This window comes from Aplidium turbinatum, chromosome 14 (assembly GCF_918807975.1).
Source record: "Aplidium turbinatum chromosome 14, kaAplTurb1.1, whole genome shotgun sequence".
In the NCBI taxonomy this organism is placed as follows: domain Eukaryota; kingdom Metazoa; phylum Chordata; class Ascidiacea; order Aplousobranchia; family Polyclinidae; genus Aplidium; species Aplidium turbinatum.
Genome location: NC_137485.1, coordinates 13,808,134 through 13,830,978, shown reverse-complemented (window position 1 = coordinate 13,830,978; position 22,845 = coordinate 13,808,134). Strand labels below are relative to the sequence as shown.

The window sequence follows — 22,845 nt, the reverse complement described above, 5'->3', positions numbered from 1 at the left end:
GTTGGAGCTCTCTAACCACCTCAAAAAAAAAGCACAAAAAGCCTACTAGGCTCCGTTTCTTTACATAACATGGGCTGAATTGATACGCAGCCTTCCATTGTGTTGTTGTTGATTATATGCTAAAGTGAATATCAGGACTGCTAAAATAAAACACTGTGTATTACTCAGATTGTGCAAGTCTTAGACCTAATAAACGACTTCAAAAAATTGTAATCCTTTTGACTCTGTCCAACTCTACATTGCCCAAGGTTGTCAATTCAGACTAAATATCCGATTATGTGGTATTACCTTGGATTTTTTTTATTATTTAAAAGATTGTCTCTCTTTAGCTAGCCTGCGCTAAATATTTTGTAACCCAACTCAACAGCGTTGGTGAAAGAACAATGACGTTGAAAACCTCGTACGGTTGTGTTTCCAAAAATTCTGTTCTGTATTAAAGAAGAATCTTTAACCTCTATGCAGTTTATTTCCCTGTTTTGTGAGTATTATTGGTTTTGTAAAAAAATGTATTTAATTTATAAACTTGAAAAGTACGAATTACCAGTAAATTTATTTTTTGCAAAAAAGAACATTTCTGTTGGAAGTTTTAAACAAATGTAAAGAAGAACTTTGGCGCCACCCAATGCAAGTGTTCATTGTTGGGTGGTTTTCAGCTGAAGCTCTTTTTCCTAGGTTTGAGCTGGCAAAATGGTAAGTTGAATATCGAAACTGATCCTTCACTAAACTAAGTATAATATGATTTTCAGCCTGGGAGTTTGTGAAGTCACGGTTTCTTACTATTGCTAACGCTCAGAGGTCAAGTCAATTTATTTTGTTTACGAGCAATTGATAGTTTTTCTGTCTGGTCTAGTTGAAAGGCAAACTTTTAACCCAATCCTACTACATTGAAAGATCTATTAATTTCGCATTACATTTTTGAGTTCACCTGTTTTTTGCTTGTTACTTCTAATAGTCTATACTGTCATAATACAAACAGATTTATTACAGTGGTTACCATATATTAAAGCTTTAAAGGCAATAATCATAAAGCTCTTTTTTTGGCTGGCTTTAAGAGGAAAAAAAGCACGACCAAAACAACTTGTTGTGTTTTGCGTCATCTTTCCTGGCTAACTTGCCTGTTGTGTTTGTGTTAATGATTCCATAGAACTTTTGCTCAATCATTAGTTTTTTGTGTAGCTCTAATTTAAATCCAAGCAGCTCGTTTAATGATGGTAGCCTACTTTTTCATTGCTTACTGTCTTTAATGTTAAATTTTTTAATGTTGTTACAGCAAGCACCAACTGAAAGCAGTATTGTTTGACGTGAATGCAACCTATTTCGTTCCCTGAAATCGGAAAATGAAGTGTTCAGGGGATGAAATAGGTTAAATCCTTGTTAGGGTTAGAAATAGAAACATTTGCAACCCTAACCAGTAACCTATTTCGTCCCCTGAAAAGATAGAGAAAATTTTGTAATGTTTGCGGCAACTCCGATCAGCGACATCAGCTCTGTTGTATTTTTTTTCTTGATCTTTTTTGGGGACAAATTAGGTTGCACCCATTTTATGTTTTTTTAATTGAAAACTGTGTTTTATAATTTTTAAATTAAAAATATTTTTGTGAAGTAAAATTCGATTTGGGCAGAGAGGTGTTTTGGGTGTTTACTGTTAGTTGTCTATTTTTGCTGTTAATAAGTTAGTTTGTTGGCTGTAAAAGTAACAATCTTTGTTAAAAAATAGGAAGTGGCTGCGTTTACGGCGCCGTAAATACAGCCGTTCCATGCCTTTTTTCTAGTCTTTACGTCGCTTTTAGTGCGCATGCGCGCTGTTGCTGAAAAAAGCTGGATATATAACTAAATTCAACTGTTTTCAACAAGTGATTCAGTGGCGCATGCGGTCTGCGTCTGATTCTTACTCACAAGGATATGAGTTCGATACTTCCAAGAGGTGTGCTTTTTTTTAAGCTAAATTCTCACCTGAAGTGACTCAATCGTTAGGCTGCGCATTTTTGTGGCCGTTTAGTTTGTTTTTAATTATGAACATCACAACGAAAAAACAGTATATGACAAACATAGCAGAGATCTAGAAAAAGGTAGAAGAGACAAAACGCGGACGTTATACCGTGCATGATACCAGATAGCCGAGAACGTCTGCGCGGCGTTCGAAAGAACGCGGCTGTGTCTCGGTAACGACACTTAATGGCAAGCCAAAATAAGGGGAACAGCTGACTCGAAGACTAAATGTCACTTCGCTGCTTTCTGTTGTCTGTTGTATCGCATCTGTGATCGCAGTGTAGGCTACTGTATGTTATCGCAATGGGCGCAAATAAAAACACGATTATTATTATAAAGCAGGACAATCAGTTTAAAATATGACGTCGTCGTCGTGTGAGCCTCTGGGGCCGAGTGTCTATCCTTTTACCACCCCAGATTCACGATGTTCCCGGACTACACTGGAAGGCTAGAGAGCAGCCAGTCTTTGGTTTCGTCATCCATGACACACAGACCTTCCACTCCGTTAGGTGGCTTGAAGATGGAACAGTCATTGATGATGTGGTCTGCGGTCTGTTCCTCGGCACCACATTCACAGAAGGAGGAAGAGGCCATTCCCCATTGGTGCATGGTTGAGCGGAAAAGCCCGGCGTCCTGTCTTGGTAGTGTTAGGCCGATTGGGCGTGTGTCGGCGTCGGGGATGAACGAATAGAGTTTGGTGGCGCTTGGCTTCCATTCAGAACTCCATTTATGGTCCGCCCAAGCAGCCGCAGAGACGTCTTGTTCTCAAACCTTTAGTTAGGCTACTTTACGATTCAATCGTTAGGCTACGCATTTTTGTGGATGTTCAATCAATCAATCATTTTATTTTTCGTCATTAACGCGTCCGGGACGAAAAAGATACTAACTACAAAAATCGATATAAACCTACCAGCACGTTAACGAACGTGAAAAGGTGGCAAAACCTTGAAAGGTTTAAAACGTGCCTGAATGAAAAATTATGTAGTAGGCTATATCAGTAGTTAGCACGGCCACAAAACCCAAAAAACAAATAGCAAAAAAAGTAAAACAAAAACAGAAACAGTTTAGTTTGTTTTTAGTTCTGACCATCACAACGAAAAATCAGTTTAAAATATGGCACGGTCGAACACCTTAATAATTTTTTTTATAAATTTAGAAAGAAAAAAAAGGCTAGTGAGTTTTTTTTTTCTTTAAAATTCTATAACTTATTCATAAAATTTTTAGGTGTTTACGACCGTGCCATATTTTAAACTGATTTTTCGTTGTGATGGCCAGAACTAAAAACAAACTAAACTGAACGGCCATAAAAATGCGTACCGGTAGCCTAACGATTGAATCGTAACGTAGCCTAACTAAAGGTTTGAGAACAAGACGTCTCTGCGGCTGCTTGGGCGGACCATAAATGGAGTTCTGAATGGAAGCCAAGCGCCACCAAACTCTATTTGTTCATCCCCGACGCCGACACACGCCCAATCGGCCTAACACTACCAAGACAGGACGCCGGGCTTTTCCGCTCAACCATGCACCAATGGGGAATGGCCTCTTCCTCCTTCTGTGAATGTGGTGCCGAGGAACAGACCGCAGACCACATCATCAATGACTGTTCCATCTTCAAGCCACCTAACGGAGTGGAAGGTCTGTGTGTCATGGATGACGAAACCAAAGACTGGCTGCTCTCTAGCCTTCCAGTGTAGTCCGGGAACATCGTGAATCTGGGGTGGTAAAAGGATAGACACTCGGCCCCAGAGGCTCACACGACGACGACGTCATATTTTAAACTGATTGTCCTGCTTTATAATAATAATCGTGTTTTTATTTGCGCCCATTGCGATAACATACAGTAGCCTACACTGCGATCACAGATGCGATACAACAGACAACAGGAAGCAGCGAAGTGACATTTAGTCTTCGAGTCAGCTGTTCCCCTTATTTTGGCTTGCCATTAAGTGTCGTTACCGAGACACAGCCGCGTTCTTTCGAACGCCGCGCAGACGTTCTCGGCTATCTGGTATCATGCACGGTATAACGTCCGCGTTTTGTCTCTTCTACCTTTTTCTAGATCTCTGCTATGTTTGTCATATACTGTTTTTTCGTTGTGATGTTCATAATTAAAAACAAACTAAACGGCCACAAAAATGCGCAGCCTAACGATTGAGTCACTTCAGGTGAGAATTTAGCTTAAAAAAAAGCACACCTCTTGGAAGTATCGAACTCATATCCTTGTGAGTAAGAATCAGACGCATACCGCATGCGCCACTGAATCACTTGGTGAAAACAGTTGAATTTAGTTATATATCCAGCTTTTTTCAGCAACAGCGCGCATGCGCACTAAAAGCGACGTAAAGACTAGAAAAAGGCATGGAACGGCTGTATTTACGGCGCCGTAAACGCAGCCACTTCCTAAAAAATAATATATACTTTTATCAATGTATAGCTTAAACTGGAGTAAAATGAGACAAGGAAAAAATGAGCCACCTCTAAGTAGAATGGGGCTCTTTATAAAAAGTATGATGTAATTGTTTATGAAGTTTTGTTTTGATGCACAATTTTTTTCTCACATCCGGGATAAGTGGGGTGCTTTGTCATAAAAAAGTTGACCTTGAAGCTTGTGCCACTCATTGATCACAAAATCTGCAAAATAATATTAGTGCCAGCTATAAGGCTGTTTAGTCCGGGCAATACTAAAAGGCGGAAACGCGGAAATAAGCCGAAATAACTTAAAAATTAAATAGAGATGTACCGATACCAATATTTTGGCCGATACCGATATCACTTTTTTAGGCCGATACCGATACTGATACCGATATTTTGGCCGATACTTTGATGTTACAAAAAGATGCAATTTTGGTATTTGCAACCTGGAATTGTATCAAATGCTAAGTTTTACCTTATTTGCATAAAACTATTAAAAAAAGCTTTCAATTGGCATAGTTTATTGGATGCAACCTAGTTCGTACCCTGAACAGTTCGGACCCTCAGTTCGTACCCTGAAAAGATCGAGAGAAAAAATTAAAAAAAGCGGAAGTCGCTGATCGCAGTTTCCGCTAACCCTAACCATAGACTAATCTATGCTCTAACCCTAACCCACGCTGATCGCAGTTTCCGCAAACATTTATCCGTAGTTTCCGCCAACCGCAGTTTGCGCTAACCTTTACCCTAACTCTAACCATAAAGTAATCTATGCTCTAACTGTAACCCTCGCTGATAGAAGTTTCCGCCAAACAGTTTCCGCTAACCCTAACTCTAACCATAGACTAATCTATGCTCTAACCCTAACCCACGCTGATCGCAGTTTCCGCAAACATTTATCCGTAGTTTCCGCTAACCGCAGTTTGCGCTAACCTTTACCCTAACTCTAACCATAAAGTAATCTATGCTCTAACTGTAACCCTCGCTGATCGAAGTTTCCGCCAAACATTTCTCCGCAGTTTCCGCTAACCTTTACCCTAACTATAGAGCAATCTATGCTCTAACCCTAACCCTCGCTGATCGCAGTTTCCGCAAACATTTTTTCGCAGTTTTTGCTAACTGCAGTTTCGGCTTACCTTAACCCTAATTCTAACCATCGAGTAATCTATGCTCTCTAACTCTCGCTGATTGCAGTTTCTGCAAATATTGTTTCCGCTAACCGCGTTTTCCGTTAACCCTAACCCTTGTGGAAACTCTGATCAGCGACTTCGGCTTTGTGCTATTAAACTGCGATCAGCGACTTCGGCTTTTTTTAATTTTTTCTCTCGATCTTTTCAGGGTACGAACTGAGGGTCCGAACTGTTCAGGGTACGAACTAGGTTGCACCCTAGTTTATTAAAGATTCAAGAATCCAATCTCAACCGCATTGTTGAGTTATAATTAGTAGGTTTTAGTAATGAAAAGCGACCATAATTGAGGACTGGGGTGTAAGGAAAGAAACATTACATCATAATTGGGGTTTCTGAAAAATTAAATAAAGTGTTTGCGCAAACTCTCCAAATAGGCTATCATAATTGATAATAAGATGTAAAATGTAAACCAAGTGATTTCTGTAGTCGTACAAAAACTATTCGACAAGTAATGTGCGTGCAACCTAAGGGCGCTTGTCGTTTGGTTGAAAAGCTTTTGCCAGGCCAATACCACCCAGGCAGCAAAAATGCACAATCCCGCATCGCCCCCACGCTGCTAAAGGTCCAAAAAAACCTTGCAAGCCGGCTCCATCAGTCCGCGACCCAACTTCCACCCCTCGCTGCAACAAACCAACCAAGCTCAACCAATGCCACGGCAGAACAAGCAGGCCCAAAACGAAAGCAATCGGACCACGAATCCTCACCAAACCGATTAAAACGGTCCTGCCGCGCCCAATACGAACCCCACCACGAAGAAAGGAGCGCCCCTCCCCGCCACCAGCACAAGGCCGAGCACCCACCAGCACAGCGAGCAGCCACGACCCGCCAACCACAACGGTGCAGCTTCCACACTAGCCATTTTAATTCTTGTCGATGTCAATTCTTGCTACAAAACGGCTGCCGAAAAACATATAGCTGATTGGATGGTCTAAATGGCTAGTGTGGAAGCCACACCGCTATGGCCAGCGAACCGCAACAGCCCGCCGCACCAGTGAGCGCCCTGCGATGACAGCCGGAAAGAACGCTCTCCCCACAACAAGGCCGCCATCCCAGGCGCAACAAGACCACTTATTGACCAGACCGGCGAGGACCCGCAGTCCAACCGCTCCCACCCTGAGCCCACCCACTCCGCCACGACATTGCCCAAGCTTGGCGAGTCCACCACAAGAAAAGGTGGAAACCAAATCACAAACCGACAGAACCAGACCACCAAAAACAACCAAGTTACACGGGTCTCTCAAACGTCCAACAACGCAAAAACGATGCAAAATTACACATTTCCGCCACCTGGGCAGTCCTGGCCTGGTTTTATCCTCTGTTAAGAGTAAAAGAGAAACACAAATGATAAATATTGGAGAAATTGAGTCTCCTTCACAACTTAAGAATCGAACAACGCAAAACTGCTGAAACAAAACGTTTTGTTTGAGTGAAAGAATCACTGTAAGCAAACAATGCCAAAAGGTGCTCTCATGAAGTCATGGGAGTGTGAGGTATCAAAAATTTGAACAGGTTTTTATTTTTCTACATCAGTGTTTATCTTTGCTTCTGCAGAAAATCCCCAGCAAACGCCTTTTTTTACATGTTTAGTATCGGCCAAATTTTGCCGATACCGATACTCAAAAAATGGCCGATACCGATATATCGGTACATCTCTAGAATTAAAACAGTCATAGTATTTAATGATCTCACAATTGCTTCTAAATAATATCTTTCAATGATATTTCAACATAAGAAAATGTTCGGTATTGAGTTGTGGCTAAAAATCGCATTTCCGCCTTTTTCCTATTTCAATAAATTTTGAAATTTACTCCAATAACTGTGGAATTAAAACAGTCAAAGTATTTAATGACCTCACAATTGCTTCTAAACAATATCTTTCAATGATATTTCAACATAAAAGTAGGTTCGGTGGTGAGTTGTTAAAAATCGCATTTCCACCTTTTTTTCCTGTTTAAATAAAGTCTCTTCAATTTTCGAAATTTACTCCAATAACTGTGGAATTAAAACAGTCAAAGTATTTAATGACCTCACAATTGCTTCTAAACAACATCTTTCAATGATATTTCAACATAAAAGTAGGTTCGGTGGTGAGTTGTTAAAAATCGCATTTCCGCCTTTTTCCTATTTAAATAAATTCCTTTCAATTTTCGAACAATAACTGTGGAATTAAAACAGTCAAAGTATTTAATGACTTCACAATTGCTTCTAAACAATATCTTTCAATGATATTTCAACATAAAAGTAGGTTTGGTGGCGAGTTGTTGTTAAAAATCGCATTTCCGCCTTTTTCCATGTTGCAACATTTCATTCTATCATGATGAAGTTATCGCTATGTTAAACTATATGGACGCCAAGATCGTATTTCCGCGTTTTCTACATCGGCATTAAATCGCTACTTCTGCGGACAATACGCCATTTCACGCCCGGCTTATTTCCGCGTTTTGCATTTCCGCCTTTTAGTGTTGCCCGTTTAGTCCAGCAAGACAAATAGTCAATTGTGTTTCATTTTACCCTGGTTTACCCTAATTTGTGAGGGTTAGTTTTGCAATTTGTTTTATATATTGCTGCCGTCTTCATACGTTTATTGTGTATGTGCGGATTGATGTTTCGTGAAAGGATGCAGAGCTGGCGTAATGCCTGAACACATATTGACGTCAAACGTCATGCTCGATTGAACGTGTGCATATAGCCTTTGTCATTTTCTACGTATCTGTGTGCTCTCATTTACTTAGTTAAATTTTGCTTCAATGTACTTATTCAGTGGTGCAATCTTTGTGGTAACCTTGTGTTTTGGCAAATTATATGCTTAAACAAATTATGTCATGCTCAAGTAATACCTTAATTTTTTAGGTGAACGTTCCCAAAACCCGAAAAACCTACTGTTGCAATAAAAAATGCAAAAAGCACACCCTTCATAAGGTGACTCAGTACAAAACTGGTCGAGCTTCAAAGTATGCTCAAGGAAAACGACGTTATGATCGAAAACAATCTGGTTATGGTGGTCAAACAAAACCAGTTTTTCACAAAAAAGTGAGTTTCCGTACTTTTAGTTTTCATTCAAATTTTAAACTGTCTTATGTCAGCCTATGAGGCCAAGATTGTTCATTAAATTTGGTTTTGATTTTCTTGGCCTAACCCAGATAGCAAATTAGCTATGTTTTACATTGATTAAACATTTGCAGACGTTGAACCAATGTAAAAAATGACTTATTTGCTGTCTGGGAATATTGCTGTTGGCATAGGCGCTGACTTTTCAAAAAACCTTGGGGACGAGAAAAATGATGACGTCATAACTATAACGCTATATTACTCAATTAAAATAGTCTTTGATTAAGCTTAGTGTCTTGTTTATATTGACACCTAGGTTGCAAACCGAATTTATTAGAACCGCTGCTTGAAACGATTAGTTTTACGCATGCAGTACGCCTAGTTGTAAAAATTTTGATATTGTTAGCTCATAATTGGAACAGTTGGAAAACAAGCCAGTTCATTTCTTTTTCGTGAGAGGAAATAGCAACGATCAAGACAGTGAAGTTATCGAAATAAAACGCAAAAAAAATTTTGATCTCAAGCAGAGTGGAAACCCGCTATCAGTTTTGTTAATCTCGTTTTGCTAATTACTTACCTTCAAAGCGTTAACAACGACGAAGTGTTTTCTCTTCTGTTTTTTATCGAAAGTCTTTATAGTCTTATATCGAATACCGTATAGCCTATTTACTCGAGTATAGGTTGAGATGTTCGCAAGTGATTTTCACCTCAAAAAGACAGCTGTTCGACTTATACACGGGACAAACCGTTGTCTCCAGCTCGGCAGTTTTAAAACTGAACGCATTTTTGCTGCGGCAAAATCATTGCCGACGTAGATTACGAAGTGTGAAAATGGCGTTGTCTGAAGTTAACGTTTTGAATATGTTATTTGCAATGATTCAAACTTAATTTTCAAATTTAACGATTTCTTGCCAATTCTTAAGCTTATGCACTTGTTGAGCAATATGCAAAGCTAATGAGACAAAACAGCAGAAAAAGCTGTTTTAAAAGATCAATTTTTTTATTTTTGCGTGTAGGATATAATTGTTTGTAGTCATGTGGTTGCCTTTTTCTAATGTAATTTTGTTTTCCGTCCGTCTGTTTGTTTTCCACACTATTGCTTTTAACCGCTGCGTATTTCTTGATGCTTACAATTAGTTAGCTAGTTACCTTCAAGAAGTTGAAATTTATTGCATTTTATCAATATTTTCAGATTCCTGATGAGGGCTTAGGTTAAGCCGAAAACGTTTGAATGTTAAACTATTTTGTAAATATGTAAAAAATATATACTGTTCAGCCCTCGAAATTAGCTTCCATCTACGACGGCAAAAACATTGCCGTCGCCAAATCAGCAAACCTTGGATTGCGGCGGCAATTGCCGTATGCTTTAAAGTTTAAACAAACAAAATTTTAATCGTTTATTCTTCGTGTTTCATACGGCGGTAGCGAATAGCATCACGCAAGCTATTTTACGCGCTGACAATGCTCTTGTAAACTGTAAAAAGTTTGCAACCTTGTAAATACTGGCTTAATTGTTACGAAAAAGTTATTGTTACATCGAATGCTTATTGTTTACCGGTGTCGTTGCGAATATAAATCATGGTGAAGGATACAGTTGAAAAGTAGAATTTACCTGCTATAGGTTATCAAACAGAGGGAACAGAAGGAAAAAGTTAGTGTGGTATTTTACAAAATTTATAAAGAATTTTATGACGGAAACAAATCGGAATTAGAAAAGCTAAGGGGTCAAGTTAAAAAAGTAGAACAAAATTGGATAAATGGTTCTTCGGCAGTAAAATAATGCTTCCGATCATATGGCATTGCGCGTTCACGAACGGGCAGTTTTGCGTCTTCAAGTATTCCAGTGACGACGCTACAACCTCATCCTCCGATACAGCATCTGATGATTCCGATTTATATATGATATCCGACTAGTTCTTTATCCAACAGACTTTGTGTTGCTCGCACGCAGTATCCCAATTGTGCCGAAATTATGTTAGGATAAACATAAATCGAGCCAATCTCGCAGGGAGCTATTAATTTGTTACCGGTACCTGTTTGAACAATTAACGTTATTTTATGATGGTTCAACGTCGCTAGATGTCGAAAAAACAAACGTAAATTTCTTATTGGGCATTGTTGTTACCCAGGCAGCATAATTCGTTATTTTTGCATTGATTTTGCGTCTGTAGACGTTGAATCGATGTAGAAATGATGGTTTTGCTGTCTGGGTGCGCAATATAACCCGCCGGGAAAATTGTAAATCGATTTGTGCTGACTCGAACGTTGAATCAACCCAAAATTAACTTACTTTTCCCCTGAGCTATTTTACGTGAATCAACGTAACAGCGTGCGTATTGCGTTGCTCGCTTTATCGCTACTTTAAGTATTATTACATCACAACAAATCAAACGATGCGGTCGTGATAGACTACTCTAGTATACTTTTCCCTTCTCGTTTCACATGTTTTGGTACAATTGTTTCGTAATAAACGTTCAGAGCAATTGCCGACGCAATTTCAACTTTTGCCGTTTGGCCTCGGCAAAGTTCTTGCCAAGTAAAAATATGCTATAAAATATAATATTTTCGAAGACTGCGTGAGTGTTCACAGCAACTAAAATAGTCCGAGGTGAGTTCTTGGTGCGATGTTTCTGCTGATTAAACTCCCGCTGCGAGTAAATAACACAGGAAGAAATTTTGAACAAGTTTTGTTCTAATTAAGTGCTCATTTTGCGGCGGCATTTTTATTGCCGTAGCAGAATGGCCATTATGACGTTTACGGCGGCATTTACCACGGCAATTGCCGAGTGCTGCCGCTAATTTCGAGGACTGACTGTTGTAATGCTCAACCCTGTGGTATTGTTGTGTCTTGCCTGTTTTTGGTATAATTGTTCGTGTTTCGGGTCATTCCATGCCAAACGTCCTGAAATTTTGAAACTTCCCAGTTTGACCCTCTCCAAATTTGCTGAAAATCGGACAAAAGGTTGGATAACATGATTGAGCTAAAAATTGACAATTTTAGCTCAAAATCTGTTGTACTTTTCAAATTATGACATTTTTATATTGGGTACATCCCTGCGCTGATGAGTGATGAGCGCTCGGTCATTTTCGGCCATTTTTAAACAAGCATATCTCTCTCATTGCAAACTTAATCTACTTCATTTCTGGCAAAATGAGACACTTGTAGGTATATTACATGAATCCATTTTCAAAATTATATTGTCTCAAAGCATTTTGAAAATATGGAGGCCCAAAGTGTCCCCATTTTGATGCAAAGACAAATTTTGGACGATATTAAAAAAGCTGTAGCTTTCATACAAAACATAGCATTGCTCTCAAATTTATCCTGGAGGCTCCCCTCCTACTGGATTACAACTACATTGAATTTGGAAGGAAACACTGCTTTCATTAAAAAGTTATTTCACGTCAAAATATGGACAAGCAGCAAATTTTGCTAAAATACGCCATCTTGTGGTAAAAAAATGACCCCGTCAGACATTGTTTTGAAAAAAAATAATTTTTTTGTCTCAAAGAGACATTCACGAGGAACTCATCTTCTGAGTTTCAACTTTGTTCCGCAACTATTAAGGGGTGAGAAGCAGTGATGTCTAACCCCTCTTAATATCCATTTCAAGCAATGAGAAAAACATGAACATAGGCGCCTAACCCGTGGGGGCGTGGGGGCCAGGCCCCCACGCATATTTCTGCGTGGGAGCAACTTTTTATGCTGTATTGATACATAAAACAATAGATGAACTAGCGATCGGCAGCAGGAAAACATTTTTTAAATGCAAACCGCAACAGCTTCGTGATAAATGATCACCAGAACGAGTAGCGATGCTACAATCCCACCCCAGACAAAAAATGACTAAATTTGCTGCCTGGGACATAGCAAAAATCTACCATTTTGCGTCGATTCAATGTCATCAGATGTTGAATGCACCCAAAAACAACATAATTTGCTACGTAGACGCAGCGTGCGTTTGGCTTAATGCGCTTGCAAACAGACTCGATGTCGCTTTCGAAAGTCCAAACCTCTGCAGTGAACAGTCGCGGCAGTGAATCGCTCGCTGTGAAAATGAACTTAAAGTCTGGGCCCGAGGTAACCACTAACTAACCAACGCAACAAGGGCTGGTACAAATCGCATTGCACACACACGGCATAATCAACGTAACAACGGACTCGCGCAAACTGCATGGCGCACACACGACCGTTGCCATAGAAACCCGATCAAAGGCGGGAATGTGCGCATCTTTTGTTTCATCTGCCACACGAAAACGGGCGTTTTACAGCGAATTGAAAGCAGGTCAGTCATAAGTTGCGATATTGTAGTGAAAAGGAAGCAATGTCAAGTCGAAAACTTAATCAAACGTCTCTCCGTAACTATTTTCAAACGCTGTTTACGGATGTCAGCAACTTTTAAATTTATTCAAGGTGACGTGCTGTTGAATTGATGCGCTTTGATTGATGTAAACATGAATGATTTTGCTTTCAACAGGTACATTTTCAAGCGTATGATCAAGTTAGTATTTTCAATTCCATTTACAGTATTATACATTTTAGTAAACCTTTTCGTCTCTTGTTTCATGCTAATAAATCTAGTTCGTTGCTAAACTTTATGTTGTGCTTAGCTTAAAGAGTCACAGTCCATCAACCGCTAGCCAACGCAGACGCATGGCATGTGTTTTGGTCAAGTTTTATTTATAATAATTAACGGTAGGTCGAACGTAGCGATAACTCCGAGTGTGGTAATAAAAGCAATCCTAGTGTGACGACATAATTACGTCATCCATCTGCGTGACATTTTGCTGAATTTAAGTTGCTGCTGATTAAACACGCTTTCGCCCCCACGGCCAAAAAAATAGTTAGGCGCCTATGAACATGAACATTAACTTTTAAGTTAGCCAATTGCACTTGTTGTATCGTAAATGACATAAACAACTACAGCACATTGTACAAAGGAAGCAAAGAACATTCAACCTAAAATGACTGGTTGCCTTGTAGGCTACTGGAATTTGACTTTCTCGTAAATGTAAAACTTGTAAATGTGTTTGCATGTTAATTTTCCTCCATGTTTGGGTCTTCACAACTTTTAATCTAAAGCATTTACAAAACTGAAATTTGGTATTCTGAGTAAGAAGCAGCCCTAGTTTTCATATCTACCATCAAAATTGCCAATTTCAAATTAGTTTTAGAGATAAAACGTTTCAAAAATTGAAATTTTTTACATTTGAAATTTTTTTAGCAATTTTTGATGTCTGCTATCTCCCAAACCAATAGTCACAGAACTACCATTTTGCATATCATTAATCTATACTAGTTGGTAATTCACCTTCATGAGACTGACACCAAACAAAAGTGAAATTATTGAAGTTTGGGGGGTGCAAAGATGAAGCCCGAGCAAAAAAACTCAAAATGCGCCATCTTGTGGTTAATATTTGACACTGTGGACAGTCATTTAAAAAGTCGAAACTTTCAGGAAAAAATCTTCTTTGCCTAAGCTATAGACAGTTCAAGTTTGAAATATGTAACCTAACTCCTTTAATAGTAAATGCAGCTGTGAAATCATGAGCTTGACCATCACATGCAAAAGTCTCGGGGGTGGGGGAGGTAGGGCGGCTCTTATTTGGCAAAAAATGAAAATTTTGCTGAGGACACCCTTTTAATTGGTGAGGTTGTCAGAAAAAATAACTCCTGCAAAAGTCTTGAAATTGATTTAGGTTTAGTCCTATTGGCCCCCCCCCTAAAGTTCTGCGCCCTCCCCCAAAATACCATCTGCATATCTCAAAAACTGCTTGAGCTAGAGATATGGTTTTTGTGTCAAAAGATGCAGAAAACATGATTTTCTATCTGCTTTCTGAACGGTGATTGTGCCTATCTTGAGTAGAAAAGCAGTTATTTACTAAATAACTGCTTTACTAATTTACTTACCTTACTTAAAAGTTATTTACTAAATAACTGCTCATCAGCGCAGGGATGTACCCAATTTAAAAATGTCATAATTTGAAAAGTACAACAGATATTGAGCTAAAATTTTCAATTTTTAGCTCAATCATGTTATCCAACCTTTTGTCCGATTTTCAGCAAATTTGAAGAGGGTCAAACTGGAGGGTCCAGGACGTTTGGCATGGAATGACCCTTAACGTAACATTCTATGATCGTTGAATTCGATGGCAAACCTTTGCGGTTGCATAAAACAATAGTGTCAGGTTGGCTAGGTGATGATAGCGGTAAGAGACGTCATTAATGCAGGCACTGTCTGCGACCAAGACCATCTAAACACTTTTTCTTTTATCGGTTTTCGATTTAATTCTTACACATTAGGAACAAAACAATGCGTTCTGTTGAATCATAATTGATCTCTCAGTGGGAAGACCTTGTTGAAAATAGCTCGTGTAATTTAGCTGGTTTACTTAATATTGCCGTGAACAGTTACGTGACTATTCCAGCAGCGTAAGTTACTCTACGATCTACTTTAAAATTTCCATACTGTACGTCAATACTTATATGAACCATCGAATGGTAGTGTCGGGAATAAGCTATTTGACGTATACACGGAGAAGTAGGGGTGGGCTTATACACGAGATCGCCTATGCTTGAGTATATACGGTAGCGGTAGTGCAGGAGTGTATATTGATGAGTGTATGAGATATACATTAATACAGTGCTTATTAAAGCAAAACACGGATGACAGTTTTGAAAAATGCATTGTTTTTAAGCTGTATTCACGTAATTGTTTGTTGTGTCATAGTTTTAACTCGATAAAGTTTGCTAAAATCGATTTCCTGTTTGAAGTCACAAAAAATCTAACGGACGTTTGGATATATAACTGTGAATTGAGAATACGTTCAACCTCGCGTTCGCTTTTTCGCTACAACGCGTTTTGACTTTGAAGTTGCTCCTCACGCGCGGGAAGATAAGCAGTGTGTGACTGTGAGCATGCGTGCCATGCGCATCTCAGTAGTAATTCATGTTCCAGAGAAAGCCATGCGATCAGCTGCTGTTTTGGGGCAAGAGCAACGTAGGCTGTTTTTCACTTTCGGCATTAAGTCCGTTCAAATAATCTAAATCTCTTTCGTGAAGTATTTTATCTTTGAAACACCACTTGTAAACAGCCATTTTTGTTGCCCCTCAACCATAAATTTACGGGGGTCGACACCCCTCGGCCCCCCCGGAAGTCGGCGCGTATGGCTGTTGGATACTGTGGCTAAGCAGTAAAAGTAACATCTAATACTGTAGTATGTACAATTTTTGTTTCGTTACAATTCATTTAACCACTTTTCGGCACTTAGTGTGCAATCGTTCATAAAGTTTAGGTAGTTAAACAACATGGTTGAAAGGTCATAAAGATATTTGTTGAACTCACTTCAAACCAGAAGGCTACTTTTTTACAAACTTCTTGGCCTTATAATTCCAAACATTACCAAGTTATATACAGTATCAGAGTTGGTTTCGTTTGCATTTTGCATGCAAGCAGTATGTTATACAACCAATGTAAAGCTGTACTGTATGTTTGGGTAGTTTCACACAATTACTCTATGGCAGGGTGGTCCAAACCCTGGCATGCGGGCCGCATGCGGCCCGCGTGAAGCTTTTGTGCGGCCCGCGAACACTTTGTGCATGCCGGAATTATCAGTGCTAAATCCAAGGTTTAAAAATACACCTACGTTTTATAAATACATTACATTCGCCACAACCCTAAATAAGTCGCGCATAATCGGGTCAGTAGGGAACAATGTCGGTTTGTGACGACACAAACGTGCGTTGATATTTTGCTTTTGTTGCTAGCACTTTCTCCGTTATGAAGGCACTTTCTCCCTTATGAAGCGATTAAAAAGCGACACACGGAACAGAATGGCCGATGAAACCCTGGATGCCTGCTGACGTCTGTCGACCACTGAATTTAAACCAGAGATTGACACTATATGCAAAAGCAAAAAACAATAAATTGTTTTGGTTTGCTAATTTGTTGACGTGTTATGTATCGTATCTTTTTTACTAGCTGAAAATCACTTTTTGAGTCGCAAGCAGAGATTAAAAACTTAGTGAGTTAGACGTGCAGCAAAACATTAGGTCGATCAGAACAGCAAACTCAGTCCTTTCATTGCAACTGTATTTTGTCAGCGACAAGATTTGTTAATGTTCATAGCCAGCGAACAGTAAGAATGTAGCTAAAACAGATCGAAATCTACAGAAAAGAAGTTCAAAATCGCAACCTAATTAAGTTTTTATTTTACAACGTTTCTACTTTCAGCAACCCCTTATCATTTCTCACTATGCGGCCCGTGAAGTTTTTCTCAGATCCTAATGTGGCCCTTCATGTTTGCAGTCTTGGACCACCCTGCTCTATGGCCATTGTGTAACATTAATGTTTAATAAACAAAAACAAGCAAATGCATAACCTTTATTTGGGTAACTGACAATATATACATATGAAAGCAACATGCTATTGGAGTTATATTTCATACTGTAGTTTGCAATAGCTAGTTTATTCAGCACAAACACAGTATGTGGATAGCTCGTCAAGAAGCTCATTTCTTACGGTTGGGAAAGTGTTGAAGGCATTTTTTTCCCTGGCAAATCACTATATTTCTGTTTAACTAATAATAATAATCACTTAACGCATTGTAAAGAGAGATAAGCCGTTTTTATTTTTGATGTTTGTGCAGTTATCTTGCAGTAAGCTTCCTTTCAGCACATTTAACATCATGTTTTTCTTAAATTTTTGTCAATATTGTTGCACATAATTGCAGGCAAAACTTGAAAGCTTCTGGCTCGATTAGTATTCTACATACATTGTGGTTTTGTTGGAAATTTAGTATGAAATGTTTTAGCCTTTTCTCAATTACCATTTTTTAAGGCCAAAACCACCAAAAAGATTGTGCTGAGAATGGAATGCAGTGAATGCAAGCGCAGGAAGCAGCTTCCCATAAAGAGATGCAAACATTTTGAACTTGGAGGAGACAAAAAGAGAAAGGTATGTTGCAGGATTTATATAGTGATCAGTTACGTATGAAGATAATAAAAATGAAGTTATTATGATATTTTCATTCAAGTGCAACTTTTGCTATTCAACCATTTGTGGCCACATTTTTGCTTAGTCTGACTGAAATTTTCTAATTACAATTACAGTATTACAATTTCCCTAGTTTTTTACTGCCTAGAAAAATCATAACCCTTCAATCTTCATGTAACTTATGGTTAGCAAACAGATCAAAATATTTTGCTCCATCCACAAAAGATCTGCAAAAGTATGAGCCTTATTACTACGGTTGAACTATTATCGTATCTGTTGTAACGCTTATTCATATGACTTGGGAATAGATTTGCAACATCATGCATGAATTTCTTACAGTATTTAAGTTTCCCACTTCACCTCAGTTAACAATCACAAGATCTACTTTTGCCTTGACAAAAGCTTGATTTGTATATTTTTATTTCAGTGTTTTTGTTTTGTTTTTTCAGGGCCAAATGATCCAGTTCTAAATCTTTTGACGATCAATTCATGTGGTGTTTTCAAATCGCAATAAACGTAATATTGCGTGCTTGTGTGTGGTTGCCGTACAGTGAACATTCCAATGTCATATGCAGAATTCAGAGCGGGGAACTTGGTTACCTTCCCACCTAAAATCGAGAAAAACATTGCAACCGTCCTGGGATTTTGAAAATGTTTCTCGCTGGCTTATCACAGTATGGTAACCAAGCAGGCACATCTGCAATGGGCATACCCCAAACATTTTTTAAGTCAGTCGCAGATTTAATGGCAAAAAATTGGACTTGCGTGTGTTGAAAATTTAAAAAAATTGCAGTGTTCCACACAAAAACACCTTTTCAACTGCACAGGTTGAACAGAAAGTCCTTGGACTAACTAATAAACGATTTATTAATAGGAAATAAATAAAACTTCATCAAAACGGTATCACAATGAGAGCTTACAATACTAGGAATAAATTTCTTTATTTTTGATGTAGCCGCCCTTCGTTTGAATAACTCTCAATTCTTTGTCGGAAGTTTTTGACCGAGGCACGTAGCTCATCCTGGAGTATTTTGTCCCATTTCCGCGTCAGTGATTGCTTCAGAGCATCAACACTTGGGTGAGCAACGAAACCAGCCTTTGCCTCCAATAACGACCACATACAAAAGTCCATGGGATACAAATCAGACGTTGAGGGAGGCCACATTTCTTTGCTCCAGAATCTTGGAAGTTGACGTGAGCTGAAAATATCGCTGATGTAGCGATCTAAATTGATTGTAACTCCTTGTTCCACTGAAATCAGAGGAGACTTCATAGTTTAGGAGATGGCGGCCGACGGCGGTAAACTGCTCTCATAGAATCTTTAATATCTGTTTTAAGACTTTGCATAAATTCCATCATTGTGATTATTGAACCGCCTCAATTTGAAAGAGTTTTTCGTCTGAAAAAATGATCTCTTGCTAAGCCTGCCTTCAGTACTCTGATAAGAATCTTTGCTTTTAGAGAGGTGTAAGGAACTACCGTTTTCTCATCTTTAAAACAGACAACTGAAGATCCCATTCCACAATGCTTTTTATTGAAGTGTTGCTCATTCAATATGTTTAATCATAAAATGAAATAAATTCCAAGAACTTTCCGTTCACCCTGTGTTCATAAAGTAAATCTTTCTGCAGTAACAAGGTGTGAACAATCGTTTGTATAAAAAGCAGAGATTATGAAATCATTATTTGCAGTAGGCTATCACACCACTATTTGCAAAACAGAGAAACGTTGTGGGGAAAAACCAATGCTCACTCAAAGCAGTTAAATAAAAGCTTAGGTAGGCTATCTTGAAAATACATGGCCAAAATCAATTCTAAGTTTTTCATTTTTTAATCAAAACTACCGGTACGGTAGACTTGTTTTTTATAAATTTCAAAAACTAATTGTGAAAATAAATCAATAGTTTTTTTTCAAGTCTAAACCATTTGACCATTGAAGTAAACACTCACAATAGTATTTCAAATTATTTTTTTAATATAATTTATGTTGTGGAACCGGTTTTCTTCCTATAGGATTCATCAGCACAACTGGATCGAAACGAAAAAATTACAGAAGATTACTATTAGCACAACTAGCCCAAAAAAAACGCAAATTTACATGTTAAATAAATAAAAAAATAAAAGTCACTGAATGTCCAAAACCTTCATATCCTTGCTTTATTCTTTTTCATTTCTTTTTTTTTTTTTCTTCATAGTATTGCCAAATACAGAAAATAAAATTGTTGCAATATTTTCAATCAAATTGTTTTTCAATCAAATTGTTGCAATATTTTCTGTATTTGGCAATACTATGAAGAAAAAAAAGAAATGAAAAAGAATAAAGCAAGAATATGAAGGTTTTGGACATTCAGTGACTTTTATTTTTTTATTTATTTAACATGTAAATTTGCGTTTTTTTTGGGCTAGTTGTGCTAATAGTAATCTTCTGTAATTTTTTCGTTTCGATCCAGTTGTGCTGATGAATCCTATAGGAAGAAAACCGGTTCCACAACATAAATTATATTAAAAAAATAATTTGAAATACTATTGTGAGTGTTTACTTCAATGGTCAAATGGTTTAAGGTTTAGACTTGAAAAAAAACTATTGATTTATTTTCTTAATGATTGCTTTCTGTGTTAGGTTGATCGCCCATTTGAGGAAGTGTCATAGTACCTGATCACCTTTACCAGTTAGTTTTTCTCACTTTTGAAAAACTAATTGTTTAATGCTTTAGTCGTTTTAGACTATTACATGTGAAATGTGCTTGAAAGCAAAATCTGAAACAGTAAAAATGCACTTATCAAACACTGCTTTTATTGCATTTGGATAACAACCCAGACAGCAAATCAGTCATCAAAAATGACTGATTTGTTGTCTGGGAACTAGTCTGCCTCGTTAGCTCAGTGGTTGCGCTCCCGGCTCTAGATCACGTGGCGCTGGTTCGATTCTCGGGGTGTTCTCTTGAGCAACACATTTCACTACTGCTCTCCATTCAGCAGAACCTAGTGAATGAAATAATTCCCTGGCAAGAACACTTCAACAATCGGAAAACTTCACTCTGCCAATCTCGGTAACCGGTCCTGCGTCAACAGCCTCTGCAAGTAGGTAGGCACTTTAACAAGCAGATTTCTAATAAACCACGAACCAATCAGAAGCTACGCTGTTCATGACGTCATCAAGGTTGCGTCTAGAAAGAATAAAGGAAAAACGCAAATTGTAGCTAAATTAAATCAATGCTTTGCCATCGCTTGACTTGACGCATTGGGTTAGGGCAGTGGTAGCCATTACATTGACGTGGGTTTGATTCCCACCTCTGCTATAGGCTAGCTCTTTTTTCTTCTGTAATTTCCAAACAAAGTTCAAAGTAATAATTACATGTACTGAATGATACTTTCAGTACTACATGTTCTCTGGCTGAATGCTGGAATGGTCACAATTGGACAGATAACGTAGCATCTCATTGGTTCGTGGTTGGATTGGACAGAAGTCCATGGATTGGATATCTGCATGTTAAAGTGCTTCCCTGCAAGTAGGTCTATGCGAAACTATCAGGAATAACCTATCAAGGCTTTGTCAGTCCGAAGATAAAGATTTCAAACCAAGCTGAAATAAGATGCCTTTATGGCGGCAAAAGCTTTGTTTAAATTATCTATGTTGGTTACCAAACTTAAATCTTTTTATTTATGGACATTCATTCTAACAAGTTTACAAGAAATTCTTCATTTTGACAAATAAACTGTTAAAATACACTGTAAAAACTGTTAAATAAACAAAACTGTTAATAAATTTTCGGTTCGCTGGTCAGGCCATCGTGCAACTTGGAACACTTTCGATTTTTCTTCTAATAATGACAGGGCCGCGTTATTAAAACATTTTGCCGTATTTCATGATCTAAGAACTGAACCACAACTTTCCCAATGCTACAATGTCACATTTGTTGAACAACCTAATATTGATAATCTTGATGCTTGTGAAGATAAATGGATACATAGGATACATGCCAAAATAAACGCTACATTTTTTGTTTGCCATGACGCTACATTTAATTAGTTATCGCTCTACTTAGTTTGTTTATCACTGCCTTCGACTGCCGTGTTTTCGCATATAATTTATTTTTTTCTTAGCTGTAATTTACCACGACGCTACATTTGCAGGCTTTGCTCACCGCTCTTTCATCAATTCCCGTTTATATATTTGATACGTACTTTACTTTACTGCCGCTTGGTTTAGGTTATATGCAACAATTATTTTCAATATTTACGCTCATGTTTTGGCATTATTGCGTCACTGTGTTGTTAATTTAAAACATTACGTGTAGGTTTTAACTGCCCTTCATCAGAACTGAATATGCACTGAATAAATAAGAAATATACTTTCTGTAACATCTACTGACAACTGATCCCTGTTACCTTAGCAATTGAGGTTTTAGCTTTTGACAAATAATTACCAAAATGAACTTCGAGGCCAAGCGTCATAGGTAGGCTAGTAACAGTATGTCCGTTTTGCCTCACCGCCTGGGCAAAATGGAAACTCAGAATAATAATGCAAAGAAATTTATTTTAATAAATTTCTTTGCATTACAAGACATGTAACCGAGTCGTTCATATTAAGCATTGTTGTGGGTTTGACACCTGTCAGAAGATACTTTATTTTCTTGACTCAGAATAATAATGATTGTTTGTAAATAAACAGTTATTGTTAAGTGACATGTTCATTCAAATCAGCATCTTTTTACTAAAGCTTGCATCATTCTCAAGCATACAGAGACTGAAAGTATCATTCTCAATATCGTGACGTCACTCGCGTGCCAAAGGGGAGTTGTAAACCCCCACCCTCTTGGCCACGCAAACGAATCAATGTATCTCAACTTAAATGTCCTACCATACCGATCCTCTCAAAATCAGCGACTTTCAACTTTTGTTTTGTTAAATCATTTACCCATCTATCTTGTACTCCAATTCTTTTTCTAATTGCTTTGTTTATAATGTGTTTTGTGTATGATATTTTTCATATTCTTTGTTAGCAGCTGAGTTGGAAAGCATGAACTCTTTTTGTGAATTTCTGCTCATCCACATCAATATTGGAACTGGCCAATTCAATCCACAACACTTTTCATTAGGCTGTCATTCTTACTACATGTGTGCTTCTCTCTGTTTTTGTTTTATTTTTTGCTATTTGTTTTTTTGGGTTTTGTGGCCGTGCTAATTACTGATATATAGCCTACTACATAATTT

At 38.1% G+C, this 22,845-nt stretch overlaps 1 protein-coding gene across 1 annotated transcript; it reads left to right on the top strand.

The window, feature by feature from the left end:
* The first annotated feature begins 601 nt into the window (after window positions 1-601).
* Window positions 602-18,161, top strand: LOC145783326 (uncharacterized). The gene is made up of 4 exons (XM_082595172.1): window positions 602-690; window positions 8,439-8,618; window positions 17,477-17,593; window positions 18,082-18,161. The coding sequence occupies exons 1-4, from the start codon at window positions 688-690 to the stop codon at window positions 18,100-18,102; spliced, it is 321 nt and encodes a 106-aa protein (XP_082451298.1). The 5' UTR covers window positions 602-687; the 3' UTR covers window positions 18,103-18,161.
* The last annotated feature ends 4,684 nt before the right edge of the window (window positions 18,162-22,845 follow it).